The following is an 18932-nucleotide window of genomic DNA, read 5'->3' on the forward strand; positions in this document are numbered from 1 at the left end:
GTTTTTGCCTAAAAAAGTACCAAAAGTTGCAACACTTTTCACGTATTACGATAAATAAGGTAGATGGTCAATTGCTGCAACAAAAATTTTAGTATCACAATTTGTAAACAATGTGAACAAATATTAAATTATGCTTGGTTTACATTCGGCGTCGTTTCGTGATTTCGAAGGCGTTTCGTGATTTCGCGCGGAATCAAGCAAAATGTATCCTGATTTCGCATACAAAAACGAAATCACTTCATTTCGTGATTTCAGCGAAATCAACATCGAAATCACAGTACACATGATATAAAACACTGCTTTTGTCTAAAAAAGTACCAAAAGTTGCAACACTTTTCACGTATCACAATAAACAAGGTAGATGGTCAATTGCTGCAACAACAAAATTTAGTATCAAAATTTGTAAACAACGGGAAAAAAATTAAATAACTTTGTTACAATGCTATTTTTCATTGTTTTCCGTACTTTTTTAATGGTAATGTTAGAAATAAAGAGCGAATTGTCAAAAATTGCTTCCCATACAATTTTCTTAAAAAATACGGGAACTGAAAAATGACGTAAATTGCAAAAACTCCAGCAGAAATGTTAAAATCAACGTTCAGCTATCATGTTTAGATGGTAATGAATATGCTGCTAGTTTCTACTATTCCAAAATTGTATGGCAGAAAACAGGAGAAGAGGGTGTTATTCGGCGCTAGTTTTGTTTAAAGAGAAGTGCAAGTCTTGCTAGATTTCGGAGTACGGGAACGCATTTTTAGCACTAAACGGGAAAACCACTGCAAGTAGTAATATTTGGCAGGTTCTGAACACAACTTTTATCTTTATTTTTTCATCATTATCATTTTTTATTTTTTCATTTGTTAGTACTATACACAATTAATACGATATATAGATAATTTTACGATAATTTTCGAAATAAAGTTGTAAATGTCTATATTGTCGTATATTTTTGTTGCCTAATTTAATTTACAGGGTGACGTAGGGGATGGAAGATACCAAGCAACGGTCCTGACCGGTTTTAACATGGCAAAGCCCAGGATTTATCTTGGTCCCTCTTTCATCTCAAGTGGACACTGACCTCCCCGTGGTGTCCCCTGGGGAACTGCCTTTAACACCCGTTAAAGGTAGTGAGCTAACATGTGCCGCGCGTTCACCCATAAGAACGTTAAAAACTTGGGTTTGGGCGTCGGGTTAGTAACCCTCCCCTAGAAAAAACAGCATACTATGAAAAAACGAAAGAAAAGAAAAACAAACCCCTCTAAAGTTGACGAACCCCGCAAACGTTTTAAGGACCATGATCTGCGAATCTGCACCTGGAATGTTCGCACTCTTTATAGAGAAGGTGCAGTCTTCGCATTGGCAGACGTACTTGAAAAGTACAAGACCGATATTACTGCCATACAGGAAATACGATGGATTGGGAAAGGCGTCACAACAACACCTAAAGGTGACGCACTGTATTTTAGCTGCCATGACGCAAAGCATGAGTTTGGTTGTGGATTCGTAGTTAGTGGGAGACTAAAACATCTGGTATCCAGCTTCACCGCAGTGAATGAAAGACTTGCTGCAATTCGAATAAAAGCTAAATTCTTCAACATCAGCTTTATTTGCGCTCATGCTCCCACTGAAGAAAAGGACGAACAGACCAAAGATATATTTTACGAGCGCTTAGAAGAAACATATGACCGTTGCCCTGCCCATGACATTAAAATCATTCTAGGCGATTTTAATGCCAAAATTGGAAAGGAGAATATCTTTGGCCCAACAGTCGGGAAATTCAGTCTCCACAGTGAAACATCTGACAATGGTATGAGACTGATAGACTTTGCAGCTGCAAAAAACATGGTAGTTAGCAGTACCAGATTTAATCATCTCGATATTCATAAGGGCACCTGGCTGTCTCCAGATCAGAAAACAAGAAACCAAATTGATCATGTTGTGATAGATGGAAGACATTCATCGAGCGTGTTGGATGTACGATCGTTCCGAGGCGCAAACATTGATTCGGACCACTACCTTGTTGCAGCAAAGGTACGCACCCGCTTAAACGTAGCAAACAAAGTACGAACAGACACAACACGAAAGTTAGACATCGGTAAGCTGCAATCACAACAGATAGCCACAGCATATTCCACTCAACTAGCCCAATTGCTTAATCAAAGCCCTCCTCATCCCGATAACATATCAGCGCAATGGCAAAGCATTGCCCACTCCATGCAAACAGCCGCAAAATCCATACTTGGATACCAGAGACCTCCACCAAGGAATCCATGGTATGATGAGGAGTGTCGTGCTGCCACCGAAGAGAAAAATGCGGCATATAAGGCTACTTTACAATCCGTAGCAACGCGTAGCGCACGAGAGAGATACAGGGAGAAAAGGAGAGAGGAGAAACGTCTTTTCCGCAGGAAAAAGAGAGAGATGGAAAAGCGGGATTGTGAACAAATCGAGATGTACAGGAGCCAGAATGAAGTCCGGAAATTCTACCAAAGAGTCAAGCATCAAACTGATGACTTTGGTACAGGCACATCCTCCTGTAGAGACCAGCAAGGTAATTTGGTAACTGATACAGATAGTGTACTCAGGATATGGAAAGAACGTTTTTCAAATCTGTTGGTATCCAATAGCAGCGAAGACGACGAAGATACCACAGTCCCAATCCCAGAAGATGGTATTGAATGTATACCGCCCAGCCAAGATGAGGTAAAGACAGCAATAAATCGGCTGAAGAATAATAAGGCAGCAGGGGCTGATGGCTTACCAGCCGAGCTGTTCAAAACCGGAGGCGACACGCTGATAAGGTGTATTCATCAGCTAGTTAGCACCATCTGGCAGGAAGAACGAGTACCCGACGATTGGAACCTGAGTATCCTGTGCCCCGTCTACTCCCTATTGCCTACAAGATCGTGTCAGGGATATTGTGCGAACGACTAAAGCCAATGATCAACGAGATTATTGGACCATACCAATGCGGCTTTAGACCTGGCAAGTCCACCATTGACCAGATATTTACCCTGCGGCAAATCCTGGAGAAGACCCAAGAGATGCAGATCGACACCTACCACCTTTTTGTCGATTATAAAGCAGCCTTCGACAGTCCGCTGCGCTCAAAGGTATTCCAAGCCATGTCTGAATTTGGTATTCCCGCAAAGCTCATCTGGCTTTGTAAAATGACTTTAACTGACACGAGGTCCTCAGTTAAAATAGGAAAGAACCTCTCCGAAGAGTTTGGTACCAAAAGAGGTTTCAGACAAGGAGACAGCCTTTCGTGTGACCTCTTCAACATCCTGCTAGAAAAGGTTATACGAGAGGCAAACGTCAAAAGAAGTGGCACAATCTACACCAATAGTCACATGTTACTTGCTTATGCTGATGATATAGACATCATGGGTCGATCAGTAAAAGAAGTAACTGATACCTTTATAAAGGTCGAAGGAGAATCTGCTAAAGTGGGTCTGGCGGTAAACGGTGAGAAGACCAAGTTGATGGTGTCGACGCGCAATGCGTCCATTGAGCTCGGACCGACTGTGGAAGTTGGTTCCTATAATATTGAGGTAGTAAAAGACTTCGTCTACCTCGGCACCTCCGTCAACACAACAAACGACATCAGTTGTGAAATAAAAAGAAGAATTGTATTGGCCAACAGATGCTACTTTGGATTAAGTAAGCAGTTTAAAAACAAAGCCACATCTCGTCAAACAAAAATAACGCTCTACAAAACACTGATACTACCCGTGCTGATGTATGGCTCCGAAGCCTGGGTACTTGCGCAAGCAGACATGGCAGTGCTTGGTGTGTTTGAGAGAAAAATTCTTCGAAAGATCTACGGACCAATCTGCGTTGACGGTGAATATCGACGTCGCATGAACCACGAGCTGTATCTGCTATACAACGACATCAATATTGTTAAACGTATCGAGATGCAGCGATTGCGTTGGCTAGGCCATATCATAAGAATGAGCGATGATGAACCCGCTAAAAAGGCGTATGAATACATGCCACATGGCGGTGCACGCAGAATTGGCAGGCCAAGGAATAGATGGCGCAAACAAGTGGATGATGAGATGAAAAGGCGCGGTATTCCAGAGTGCAAAGCAACAAATAGAGAGGAATGGAGATCTCTTCTTAGTTCGGCCTATAGAACAAATGTTCTGTAATGGGCCAGCTAAGTAAGTAAGTAATTTAATTTACAACATCTTTTTTAAATTTCGTGTTCGATCAGCTGCGCATATGCATCTACCTTGATCAATGTGATATGTATGAAATCAACAAAAAAATAAGTGTAAACACCGGGATGTATTTCAGGATTACGTGAAATCCAGTGGATTTTGGAGCGTAAGTGTAAACTTGCTAATATTGTCAATTCCATTAAATATCTATCAAATAAATAGTTTTCCTAAATTTGTGATTAAGTTGTCACTGTAAATTATATTAAACATTGGACTTCTATGTAAATACATATGTATCTCATGACAATGTATGAATGTCGCTGTAATTTTTCTTGAAAAATCTACATAAATTATGAAAGTAATCATGACATTAAATGTGATGAGGTGAAATGACTTCTCTCTTTTGTTTATTTTGGCTAATTTGTAAATTTTGTCTCCCTAATTTAATTCTTTAATCCGTTTCTTTCCCTGCATTAGTCAATGGCCAAATAATAAAGCAAACATTTAAGAAATGGACAAAAACCAATAAAATGAGTGATATAAAATCCCAATGTTATAAAATATCAAATTCCCTTAGTAGACAACTACATAAATAAACACAATAAGCAAAATGCTATACAAATGTACATACATATATACTATATGCATTCCAATTAGATTACAAAACAACTGTTAAACACTACCCGTTATTATTGACAAAAATCCTGTAATATGATCACCGACAGCTGTGAGGATTGATTATTGGTTGGTTGGTGTACATAAGGATTGTTGGTATACAAAAAACCAACTGTATTGTATGTGTTTATGATATAAAGACGAATAGTTGTTTTATGTGATTTTTCTTTTTTGGGAATAAAAAAACAAGTATTGATTTGTTATAAAAGAACCTTAAAATTACACAAAAATCTATAAAATCCTAAAGCGCAATACAATTTTCTTCGTTTATGGGTAATTAAAAGTTGACATTCTGCGCCATTGATATGTAACCAGTTTATGGCAGTTTTTCAACTTGATAGGAAAAATAAAATTGAAAAACGAAAAAAAAAATGGAATTCTTGGAAATTATATAATTTTTATTGACTTTTCAAAATGCAAAACTATCAGGAAATGTATTGAGGCAATCAAATAGTTTTTTTTCGCTGGAAAAATGCAGTTTACATTATTGTCAGTGCTAAGATACGTAATTAGCAATTGAATTGTTTTACACAAAATGTCTTTCTAATTATTTACGTAAACTTTGAAGGATGATGCTAATGATTTGAACATTTAGGGGTGAAGGGCGTGTAAAAAGACTTGATCTGTAATGGCACATAATCGATTATGTTGCGTTTTCGTGGTCGCTTTGTGTATTTACCCTGTGTTTGTTCAGAAAAAGACTATATTTTGTGTTTTATATATTTGTGTTTTGTATATTACAAAACATACAAAAACACAAAACACAGTTTTTTCTGTGCAAACAGGGGTAAATATCAAAAATGACTATGAAAACGCGAAAAAATCGATTAGCTGTCAATGAGAACCGTACCTAAAATTTTCTGAGCGACATTTTTGCAGAACATTTCGAAGCTGAAAAACGTCATCTTGTGGTACTTTTATAGCGGCTCTTAAAATAAAGGACGAAAAGGACATTGAAGAAAGCGAGTTAGAAGGTCGAAGTGCTCTACGAAAATAATCCTCATTCGATTTGACTGCAGACATGTCATCTCACAAATAAGCTAAAACAACAGTGAACAAAGATATAACGCCCAGCAGAAAGTTTGCATCCGTGGATGCAGTTTAATCAGTACAAGTGTACAGTACATTCACTTATGAATTTTACAGGAGAGCGCGCAGCTAGGAGCACTCCATTTTGTTTCCACAGCACACAGCTAGGATGCACTCCATTTTCGATCCGAATAATGGCTTTTCATGTAGTGCTTTGGATTGAATTTAAAGGTATTCTTCGGATTGCATTTTTAATCAGTCTAAAGGTGCAATAAAAATGCAAGCCATTGCGAAATATCCCAAAATAAATAAAATGCATTTATTATTTGTGTAAAACAAGAACACAAAGAACTTTATTATATAAACATTAAAAAAGTTTCGATTGAATTCGATCACATTTAAGTTTACTTCCGTCGTTCTCCATTTAATCCAAGCACCCTGATTTTGATTCATCATCCTAAAGGTTTTTTCATGTTGCCTTCCCATCACTAGTTCAAGTTTCGACACGGACTACAACTCCACTCTATTAAAAATTTCCGTCTCGTAAATTACCGCGAAAGTTTTCGCAACTTTAATTTGTATTTTTTTATTTTATAACAAATTCTTCGAAGTATATACACATTTTTTCTCTTTTGAAGAAAGGAAATTCGTCTTAGCCGTTCTTTATACTTTTACCCAAAATGAAGCCACGAAAGCAAGACAAATCCACTGTTCCTTCACTTTAATATTTTTAGGGAAACACAGCCGTACAGTACGTTTAGACTATGCTTAATTTAGCAAATCCAGTGGATTTTAGTTGTCATTTCCATACAATATATGTCAAACAAATCGATATAATGCACTCAATTAATAAGTGTATAGCCTAAACCAAGCTTTCTCGTAAATTACCGCGAAAGTTTTCGCAACATTAATTTGTATTTTTTTATTTTATAACAAATTCTTCGAAATATATACACTCTTTTTTTTCTTTTGAAGAAAGGATGTCGGCACCGGCGGGTAGGGATCAACCAACTGTTTTTGTTTTGTAGGGATCTCTAAAGCAACTGCTTATTAAATGTAGGCAACGGAGTAAATTTTTCATAACTCCGTGTGGACTGCAACGAAGGATGTTGTGAAATCATAACTCTACATGCACAACTTCCAAAATGTTTTGCTGGGCGCTAATTCCTGATGCCTTACAGGGTCTCTAGCAAAAACTTCATCACGCCATAACGCGGAAGTTCGACTCACGGCGGATCTGTCCTTTAAGATTCATAATATACTCACCAAGAGCTTTCATCTCCAAAAGGAATTATCTCTGCCCCAAAATTTGTGTTCACATTGTAATTGAAATGTGTTGAAAACAAAAGAACATGAACAAAAACAAAAGCTCTGTTCCAGAACTAAAAAGTTTTTAAAATTTTTACCACTTTTACACATTTTGCGATCGCGTACACAAAATTTATATGAAAATCTTGTACGACTTTTACCAATTTATAAAGTACGGGAACAGGCCAAAAAATGTGAACGGAAAACAAAAAGAAATCGACGATTTTCATTCATAATTTTACAACTGTTTTTCCAGTTGTCTGGACGGCTACGTCACACAGGCAACTTTTGGGTTTTTGACAATCAATACATGTACTAAACTGTCCTGTCATGTCTAAACGCAGGGTAAGCAAGAAAGCCAGCAGTTTAAACCTAATTTACACTTGCACCTAAAACCAGTATTTGGGAAATACGTTAAATTAGTGTAAATTAAGTTTGGTTTCATGATTTCGCCCAAAATCAAACTAAAATTTACCATGAGCTAATTGTCAAAAATTGATTTCCCAAACAAATTTGTTCAAAAAGTGCGGTGACGGAAAAATAGCAGAAATGACAAAAACACCATCAGAAATGTCAAACGGGTATTTGATGAAAACCGAATCGACTCGATTTGCAGAATCGAAATGGTATATAATCGGAGTGCTGTTGATGATATACATATATAGTTTTGCTTCGCAAACGCCCGTTATTCGAATAATATTTTTAAAATCCATTTTCAATTTCATTAAAATATTCATCAAAATTGGAGATATACGATTTCGATTTATGGCAAAACGAGTCGAATTGTTTTCCATCACATACCTGATAATCAACGTATCAGCCATTCAGATGCCAGCAAACATGCTGCTAGTTTTTGAAAAGTGCAAGTCTTGCTAGTTTTCGGAGTACGCAAACGAATTTCTAGAACTAAACGGGCATAATAGTGCAAGTAGTTCTACTTTGCAGGTTCTTGAACAAATAACAATGAAATTATTTTATATTTGGTTCACTATCAAATAACCAAATAAAAAATTAATAAATTAATTCGAAAATTATCGTAAAACTGTGTATATCTATCTATCTATCTATATATATAAAAAAGGATGATGTTAGTTACTACGCTTATAACTCAAGAACGGCTGAACAGATGTTGACAATTCGCACCAATTCGGAATGGTCTCATGGCAGAAAAGGATAAAACCTAAAAAAATGCGAAAATTTTCGACAAATTTGCAAAAATGTTTTTTCAAGAAAGTCAATTTTTCCACAAATTTCTATCGAGCTTCGCGTTTGGAGTATACCTTGACACTTATTTGGACAGTTTTTGGTGAAAATTGTATGTATATGCACCAACTGTGAGGGTCCGTTGTACGCCTCTGTTTTGTCAATTTTTGAAAGTTGTATAGAAGTTTTTATTCACAATCATGGTGTAAGAAGTAAGGAGTTTGCTTGAATTACAACAGCTAACAAATTTAAAACAACAACATGGTTTTATGGGAACTAAATGTCAATGGCAACATTTGAATACTAGGGTCTTTCCAAAATAGTTCAGAAAAAATTACAGGAAATAAATGAAAAGATTTAAAATTTAATTTTAATTGGCATCGAAATTACTCTATACATAATGTGATACATTCTACACTTCATGTATTTATTATGCGGCACTGACAATTCAGTTTACAAAAAAATGTTCAAAACCGTATGATTGTCACTTACACCTTATATTATTACACCATGTTCACAATCAAATCAATTTTCATTTATTAGTGGTGGTTTCGGTCAGATTCCGATTGAAAAGGTGAAGATGATAACACTTTCGCCGTTATCATCTTCACCTTTCCACAGTTTTGAGGAAAATGGTACAAATCCACAAGAATTGGTGGGTTATTTGAAAAATCAAGAGCTCGGAGGTAGTTTTATTGGAAGTGAAGGGCTGAGTACATAAGCTGCCTTGCCTGCTTACTTTGCTTACTTCTGATAAAAGAATAAAAAAGAAAAGGGCAATCCAGTTCGAAATTTGCTCGGCCTTCTTTATTCTTTTATTTTTATTATGTCAGAAATGAAGCAGGAAAGCAAGGCAATCAGGCAAGGCAGCTTATGTACCCAGGCCTTGAGGTTGTGGCATATATGTATGTATACTTTTAAACCGTAAGTAAAAACATCTTCGAAAGATCAACTTCCGATTTATGCGGTATAAAATTTAAGCTGTACCAGATATAAACTGATACCCCTGAAAAGGAGTATGAATTCAATCAGTTTAGTTCCCGCAGAGCTGGAAGGCAATTACAAATGGCCAAATACATACATATGTATGTACACTGGTACTGTTGGTACACTGTATTGGTGTACATATAAAAAGGATGATAATCAAAATTGGAAAAAAAAACAAGAAATCGGAGGTACTGCAGATTTTTTGTTCGAATTATCTTACAAATATTCTTTATCGGGCGACATAAAGGTAAATACTTATTAAACGTTAATTTTTTTGTGATATCTGTACCAAGTACTGGGTTGTACAGTCTTAGTCAAAATTGAATTACCGCATTTGCCCGTGTTACCAGAGCCATTGCATCTAATTTCGAACTTGCAATGCAAGTAGAATTCGGGAGATCACGTTAAACAGAGAAGTCAGAAAAAAAGCAGAAGAAGGTGGTTCCTGATTAAAACGCAAATTTAAATAAGCACTATATTCAGCATTAAATTCAAATTCCTACGACCCTTCCTTCGTATTCAATTGCTTGAGTGAAATATCGTGTTCAGTGGTAAAAACAAGATTTGGAGAAAACCATCGATTATGAAACGAATAGGGGCGTTATGATATTAAGGCCTGCGTACATAAGCTGCTCTGCCTGATTGCCTTGCTTTCCTGCTTCATTTTTGACATAATAGAAATATAAGAATAAAGAAGGCCGAGGAAATTTCGAACTGGGTTGCCTTTTTCTTTTTTATTCTTTTATCAGAAGTAAGCAAGGTAAGCAGGCAAGGCAGCTTATGTACGCAGGCCTTTATTTTGCTTCAACTGTGCTTCCAAATATTTTTATTTACATACATCGCAAAACGTGTTATTTGCTTATCTTAGTCCCGATTTACAGTTGCCTAATTTTTTTTTTTGCGGCTATTGTTAGTTTATATGTGCGTCGCCCAGAATTTCCATCAATGTTTTAGTGTGCATATGTATGAGTGAAGAAAACAACAACCACATGATGTTTATTGTTTGTTTTTATTCACTTATGCCAAGTTTACACTTGCGCTCCAAAATCCACTGGATTTCATGAAATACACCCCGGTGTTTACACTTATTTTTTGTTGATTTCAAATATATCACAATGATCAAGGTAGATGCACATGCGCAGCTGATCGAACATGAATTTTCAAAACAAGTTGTAAATTGAATTAATCATCAAAAATATACTACAATATAGAACTTTACAACTTTATTTGGAAAATTATCGTAAAATTATCTATATATCGTATTAATTGTGTATAGTACTAACAAATGAAAAAATAAAAAAAAAAATTTTATCGTTGAGACATCATAATAAATTTTGATAGATAAAAGTTGTGGTCAGAACCTGCACAATATTAGTATTTGCAGTAGTTTTCCCGTTTAGTGCTAAAAATGCGTTCGCGTACTTCGAAATTAATCAAATTTAAACAAAAATAGCGCCGAATAACACCCTCTTCTCCTGTTTTCTGCCATACAATTTTGGCCTAGTAGAAACTAGCAGCAAGCATGTTAATTGGCATTTAAATAAGATAGCAGATACGTTGATTTTGACATTTATGCTGGAGTTTTTGCAATTTCAGTCATTTTCCGTTGCCGTATTTTTTACGAAATTTGTATGGGGAAGCAATTTTTGACAATTCGCTTTTTTTCTAACATTACCATTAAAAAAGTACGGGAACACAATGAAAAATATCATTGTAACAAAGTAATTTAATATTTTTTCACATTGTTTACAAATTTTGATACTAAAATTTTTTGTTGCAGCAATTGACCATCTAAAAACAGGGTTGTATATCATGTGTACTGTGATTTCGATGTTGATTTCGCTGAAATCACGAAATGAGATGATTTAATTTTTGTATGCGAAATCATGATAAATTTTGCTTGATTCCGCGCGAAATCACGAAACGCCTTCGAAATCACGAAACGACGCCGAATGTAAACTAAGCATTACACTGCAAGTGAGAGAGAGAGAGAGAAGCAAATGCAAAAATAACTCAGTGGGCACCCTCACTATACTGTCTTTGCAAAGAAGCCCATCTCTGGTTTATAGGATAGAGAGTCGAGGAAAATAGAAACACTTTGCCTCTCAGTACCTTCTCTCTGTGCATCTACTTCAAAGATCGTCCTAAACAGTTCAAAACAAAAAAATATTAGCCATTCAACAAGGTGATTGCAATAAAAGTATTATAAGTTTGAACCAAAGCCATCAAGTTCTGTACCTAACAAACTGCGAGACGAAGTTCGCCGGGTCCCCTAGTATAGTATATTTGTTGTATTTTAGAAATTCATGAAATCGAGGGGATTTTGGAGCGTGAATGTAAACTTGCCTTTAGTTTGAAAGTGAAGGTAGAAACACAATCAGCCTATTGCTTGATTTGCTCCAGTAAAAGAATAAATGAAAAAAGCAACCTAATTCAAATTCGCCTTAGCCGTTCTTTATTCTTTTACCCGAAATGAAGCCACGAAAGCAAGAAAAATACACTGTTCCTTCACTTTAATATTTTTAGGGAAACCCAGCCTTACAGTACGTTTAGACGATGCTTGATTTAGCAAATCCAGTGGATTTTAGTTGTCATTTCGATAAAATATATGTCAAATAAATCGATATAATGCACTTAATTAATAAGTGTATAGTCTAAACCAAGCTTTACAGTACATATAACCAGATTTTATAAATCCATTGGATTTCATATGTCAATCCCATTGCGCATATGTCAAATAAATCCTCATAAAAGCTCCAATGTGTTTTAGATAGTTTTTACTAGATTCCCAAGGGCAGGTGATCACACTACTCGAGATCCAATTATGCATCTCATCTATTCTCTCTCTCTAAAATACCGAAGAAGAAACAAACCAATTGCATTTGAATCTTCAACTTGACATTGACAATGAAATTGATTATGTACGATCACCACCACATTCCAATACCTCATCAATTTAAATTGATCTTGTCAATGGTTATGCTATCAATTACAAAACCCACAAAAAATATTTCCTCTATTACAAAGACTACTCCGTATCTGTCGCTCTGATCGAAAAGTATAAATAAATATAACGACAGCAACAACAGCAATAATAATTTCTCACATCCATGACAATGAAAAGTAAAAATAAATTTATTTTTTCGCAAATCTTCTTCATTTGCACGAAAAAAAGTGTCAAAAAGTACATCGCAATGTGAATAATTTTCAATTGGCTTTAATCTGTTGGCGCAAACCGCTTTAAACGAGTATCACAGATATCACATCACAGTCAGTACGTCTGGGTAGGTATTACAATGATCACAAGGGGTATGTATGCAGCACGGTGGTGGTGTGGTCAAAGCTGTTACACACTTGGGGTTCAAGTGTTTTGTGTGTACAACATTTCCGAAATAATAATAATAATGTAAGCAATGCACTGCCACTAATGGGGATGTTTATACTACACATACAAAAGCGTGAAAAGCGCACACTTAAACCATTCCGATCGGTCGGTGAGTGATGTATGTAGGTAGTTTGGTTATATGTAGGCGCACACATATGATTCTTCAAATGAAATCGGCACGCGATTCAATTGTTGTCTCAATTTAAATGATGATTGTTGTCGGATGAATGGTTGGTTGGATGGCAAAAGGGTTTCGTATTGAAGGAAGAGAAAATGTTTAAAGCTTTGGCTTGCTTTTTTACTAGTGGAAATGACCACAAAAAATGCGACACTATTACCACCACAAATCATCTTGGAATTCATTCAGTACATACTTACGTATGTATGTATAATCTGACATTTATATTCGAGACATTTACCCGCTGAGATGTCAGACAAATTGTTACTTTGCAGATTTAGTTACTTTACGTTTTGTTTTCATGAATCGAGGATGGTATGGGAATTATGAGATGGAATGAAATTAAAGCTCATTTAGACTAGCCGTAAATCCTCAACTGGATTTAATCAATCCAGTACAAATCTCATTGCATTTAGATATACCTTTGGAGGATTTAAATGGCAGTCAGCTGATTTTTTTTGTCGCTCAATTACCAACGTAGATGCATTAGCCCATCTGATCGAATTTGAAACGTCAAAAGAAATTGTTGTAAATTGAATTCGTCTCAAAAACATACAAATTCATTGTTTAATATTGAAAATGTTAGCACATTATGCTAGTAATGCTAACTAATGAGCAAATAAAGAATTGTTTTATTGTTTAGACATCGTAAATTTTAGTCTAGGTAGATTAAAATCAACTTTGTATATCAAAGAAAACTTTTTTTTCGGCTTGTTTACAAATTTTGACATTTTAAATTATTTTTGCTGTAGCAATTCACCGATGCATCTACCTTGTTTCTTGTGCCAGCTTGCATCTTTTTGTATTTTCTAGCAACATGTTGCAAAAAACAGAGTTGTATACGAGGATTTATGACGGATTTAAAACAAATCCACTCAATAAGAGGATTTATTTTTGTATGGGAAATCTGGTAGATTTTGGCCGGATTTAGCTAATAAAACCTGATAATGGGCTAAATCCGGCTAATGATTGGTCTGTTCCTTTACTTTTGAAAATGGTAAAACCGGCAAAAGTAGTATAAGTTGTAAACTGCTCACATATGTGGCCTGTTCCCGTACTTTATAAAGTGGTAAAAGTTGTAAAAGCCGTAAACGATTTTCATATAAATTTTGTATACGGGAACGCAAAATGGTAAAAATTGTAAAAACTTTTTAGTTCTGGAACAGAGCTATGAATTGTATGGTGTCTGAAGTAAAGAAACGCTTTTCGAGTAAAAAGTGGTAAAACTTGAAGATTCTTGCACGTAAAGGAACAGAGCTGATGTCACATCTAAATTACCTATTATATGTAAATTTAAAAGCACGGAAACTTTTCTACTTTTAGAAGACATATAGATTTATACTAGGTTTACATTTACGAAATTCATTTCAACTGTCAATTCCATTGCTTAAACGTCAAATGAAATCCAATGGATTTCAGATGAGATTTCATTTAACGTATACACAAAGAAATTGATAGTTGAAATCCACTAGATTTCGTAAATGTAAACTTACTAGACGTTTACACATGAAAGGTCAGTTGAGTTCATATGTTGATTGTCAAAAACCCAAAACTTGTCAAAAATTTTTTACCCTTACTGTCTTTGAAATAATTATGGACAGCTGGGAGACAACAGCGGGGTACACACGATCAGATTTCACTGTCGATTTTTCGGAAATATCGATAACTGTCAAACTGTCCACCAACACCAAAATATTTTGTGGTTGCCTGATGACTGACACACATGAACGGTCACACTGGCGAGCAAACGATTATTTGAGCAAAACTGATCGTGTATACCCCCGCTAAATGTTTGTATGTGTTAGGAAACTAGAGTCGTATTTTAAGACAAATTGTCTCGTGTAAACGCAGGTTTATCGGTTCCATCTAAACCCTATTAACTCTGGTATCTGAATAAAGTCATTTATTTGTCAGGATAAATTAAATAATGTGTTTTAATAAAAACCATTTACATCTTTCAAATAAAACACGTAACTTCTTTACTCGAGTTTTAGGTGCTAGTGTTTTTTGGGTTAAGCAGCCTGTTTATATTATAGCTGTTTGCCTGGTTAACCTTATTAATGAGGATTTATTTGACGTGTACGCAATGAAATTGACATTTGAAACCCTGTCGGTTAATTAAATCCGATTATATGTGAACGTACTATAGGAAAATGATCTTGAATTAGATTAGAAGACAATTTTCTTGACTTATTATTCCCACTCCTTTGTTTTAGAAGATTTAAATAAAACATTTCTTCAAATATATGTGTGTAGGCATGTATATATAAATATCTGTCTGGATTCTATTCCAAGAGAGATATCACTTGGTTTTTTTTTTTTGCCAGTAGTTTTTGGTTTTGAGGAAAAATGTTGCCAGCTGCCGCTCAACATTTCCCTCCAGTCGGTTGGGTCGCTTGTTGGTTGGTTGCCCGGCTAGTCAGTTAGTCAGCCTCAAGCTAGTGATAATGTCATCTATTTTCTAGAGATTTATTCGATAAATATCCACTTAAGCATACGGTTGGTTGTTGCTGCTTGTCGTCGTCGTAAGGAACCAAGATACACAACAATAAAACAAAAAAGAAATAGTCAAGAAATTTGAATCTAAGAAATGCAAAGTGGCTTCCAATAAAACCGCAAAACGAAATCTAAAACTAAAATAAGAAAATCGAACGGAAAATTCGAATTTAATTTAATTTTAATAAATACAAATAAATAGAAATTAATAAAAAAAACTTAAAAATATTTAATAATTTAATGGTATCAAGTGTACTTAAAGGAAATCCTACAAAACATATCCTTATGACTACAAATAGTCGATGAAAACAAGTGTCTTGTGATTTGAAAACCAACAAAGTGAAAAAGAAAGTTTATGATAATCTATGTGTTATTCCAGATTACATCGTCTTTATAAAATAAAAGAAATATAATTAAATAAAAAACTAATAATGAAAATATCAAAATTCTCTTCGAACGTGAGATGATTTGAATTTTGTTTTGTTTCCCTTATTCCTGGATCTGTTTATGAAGAATATCTCTCGACTAGCAACAAGTTGTCTTTACAACAACAATGTTAGACAGATATATGAATTTTTTCTTCTCATTTGGATTTGGTGTCATACTTATGTGGTAAGTAATTTTTGAATATTTATTAATGACATGTTTATGTAAAGTTTGTATTACAACAAAGAGCGCATTGTGTTTTTGTAAAACACGTCCTTTAAGTTATAAATTCAATTGAATAATTGTAGAATAAATTATATATTATCAGCTCTTTAAGGTATCGAGCTGCTGTTCTAAGTTTGCTAAAAGATTTAAATGCTGAATTAGGAAGTCCTGTTCTTCTTCTTTCCTGGGGATTCCACACTGGAACTTTATGATTTATCTCACTAGCAATCTAGAAATCCAGTAATTAAGAAAACTACTGGATTTCAAATGTCAATTCACAAAAATTCTCTGAATTTATGTCGAAGATTTATTTGACGTATACACAATGAAATTGGCATTTGAAATCCTGTAGTTTTCGTAAATCTACACATCCTATTACTTTTGGGTATTATTGCAATTTTTTACTCCTACGCTACACAGTTTGTGCTACCTGTTTCCTAGCTTCAGTTCCATGAAGCCACATTTAGGCCAAAATCATCAATTTTTAATTATGTCCACATTCAATGCAATGTATGCTTTGTTCCAGAATCTGCAACAATCTACTATTTTTGACATTTCTGTCAAATTTATAAAGTCCCGGTCCACGCCAGAGAGATTTCTTTGAAAAAATTATGAAATTATGCGTTTCTAGATCTAGTTCCATACTAGAATAAAATCATTAAATTATTGTAGTGAGGAAATCGATCTGTGAACGCCTAATTTCATGAATTTTTTTAATGAAATTCACCCCAGTGTGGACCGGAACAAAAGAAACAATTTCATTTTCTACGATCCAGTGGATTACGATGTAATGAGAAATTAATTGAGAGGATTAAAGTGGTAGTGCTTTACTTTTTGTTCACATTGATCCCATTATTGTATTCATTATCGTGATATCACTGCATGTTTCGATGCAGTCCACAAGGAGTCATGAAAAATGCACTCCGTTTGTTACATTTTATACGCAGTTGCTTTTAGATCTCTACAAGCAAGCCAGTTTGTAGACTTCATTTCTCAAAAGACAAAAGCTCTGTTCCTTTACGTGCAAGAATCTTCAAGTTGTACCACTTTTTACTCGAAAAGCTTTCCTTTACTTCAGACACCATACAATTCCTGGGAGTAGTTTTAAACTTTTACTACTTTTACCGGTTTTACCATTCTCAAAAGTAACCCTGCGTTTACAAAAGACAGAACTGTTGACTTCATGTATTGATAGTCAAAACCCCAAAACTTGCCTCTGTGACGTACGCGTCCAGACAACTGCAAAAACAAGCTTTGTTCCTTTACTTTTTTAATGGTAAGGGTGGTAAAAGAGAAAAGTGTCAAAATTGTCCAAAATTGCTCTCTCATGAACATTTTTACCAGAAAAGTAAAGGAACGGAAAAATGGTAGATCTGGCAGCAGTGTCAAAAAGAAACATAAAAAATCAATTTTCGTCTTTTATTTCACAGTTTTTAATTTAGTTTTGTCAGCGTTCGACTTTTTCTTCTGTTTTTCTTCCATTTTCTCCTTCATTGTGAAATAATCGTCAAACAAAAGTCGAAAAATCAATTCTGCAATTTTTTACCTGCAGAAATTTTGCTGGTAGCCTGTGGTAGAAGAGAAAGCCATTTTAGCACTCTCTCCACTCTCACTCTCTTAAAAATTGCTTCCAGTTTTGCCACTTTTCGGGTCAGCTACAGTTGTAAAATTATGAATGAAAACCATAGATTTACTTTTGTTTTCAGTTCACATAGTTTGTTTTTGTACATATTCTTTTGTTTTCAACACATCTAAATTATCAACTCACTTCTTTTTCACAAAAATGTCAAAAATTTGTTAACCCTACTGTCTGTGAAAAACTGATAGACAGCTGGGAGATAGCCCACAAATGTATGTAGGTGTTAGTAAATCAGAGTTGTATTTGAGGGCAAACTGTCTGGTATAAACGCCTAGTAAAGGAACAGACCAAAAGAAGAGTGTATAAAGACCTATATACATCTAAGAGGTTTTATAAATCATGTGTAATTTAAGTTGTCAATTCCTTTGAATATCTATCAAATAAATGACATATTTGCCTCATATATTGGTTTTATTTGCAAGTGTAAATTAAGTTGAAATTTCTAACATTTTGTAATAAAAAAATGCAAACTAAAGCCGAAAACACATCTACCATTTCAGTAAAGTTGGGCATCACTTCTGATAAAAGAATAAAGAAGAAATAGATCTATGTTGGCCTTGCTCATATAGTCTTTATTCAGAAATGACGCCAAACTTTACTGGAACGTTGGATGTGTAGTTACTAGAGTTGGGCAATCTAGTTCCCGGAGCGGATTGATCTTTCTAGTTCCTTTTCCCAAAAGGAACTAGTTCCTTAAAGTAGTTCCAAATAGTTCCGACATCGATAAAGTTCAACGAATTTTTCTCTTTCATCGTTCTTTTCATTCCAAATAGTTCCGAGACCGAAATAGTTCAACGAATCTTTCTCTTTCATCGATCTTTTCGTTCCAAATACTTCCGAGACAGGTAGAAGAATAAAGAACATCCGAGACCAAATCTAAATATGTTGCTTTTCCATTTTTATACCCTCCACCATAATATGGAAATTTGGCATTCCGTTTGTAACACATCGAAATATTCATCGGATAACCTATAAAGTATATATATTCTTGATCAGGGTAAAATTCTATGTCGATATAACCATGTTCGTCTGTCCGTCCGTCCGTCTGTTGAAATCAAGATACAGCTCGCAATTTTTAAGATAGAGCTTTGTAAGTTGGTATAGAAGTTTCTATTACCCCTAGGATGTTTGGTATTACAAATGGGCTATATCGGTCCACGTTTTGATATAGCCCCCATATAACGGTACCACCCGATTTTCGGTATTTTTAAG

General features: G+C 35.1%; 1 protein-coding gene across 7 annotated transcripts in view; it reads left to right on the plus strand.

The window, feature by feature from the left end:
- The window catches only part of alka (glycine receptor subunit alpha alkaliphile), a 73381-nt gene that overhangs the window by 8066 nt on the left and 46383 nt on the right, over nt 1–18932 (plus strand). For 2 of the 7 annotated variants that reach the window (XM_073992568.1, XM_073992563.1), the window contains exon 2: nt 15810–16042. Coding sequence is in view for 5 of the 7 variants with exons in the window: in XM_073992563.1 (XP_073848664.1) it covers nt 15984–16042 (59 nt within the window). In the remaining 2 variants the exon portion in view is untranslated. Of the gene's footprint in view, nt 1–15313; nt 16043–18932 lie in introns of those variants that run through there. The other 5 variants (XM_073992566.1, XM_073992565.1, XM_073992567.1 and 2 more) reach the window with 5 other exon arrangements.

This window comes from Musca autumnalis, unplaced genomic scaffold, assembly GCF_047663935.1.
Source record: "Musca autumnalis isolate F117 unplaced genomic scaffold, ASM4766393v1 scaffold_5, whole genome shotgun sequence".
NCBI lineage: Eukaryota > Metazoa > Arthropoda > Insecta > Diptera > Muscidae > Musca > Musca autumnalis.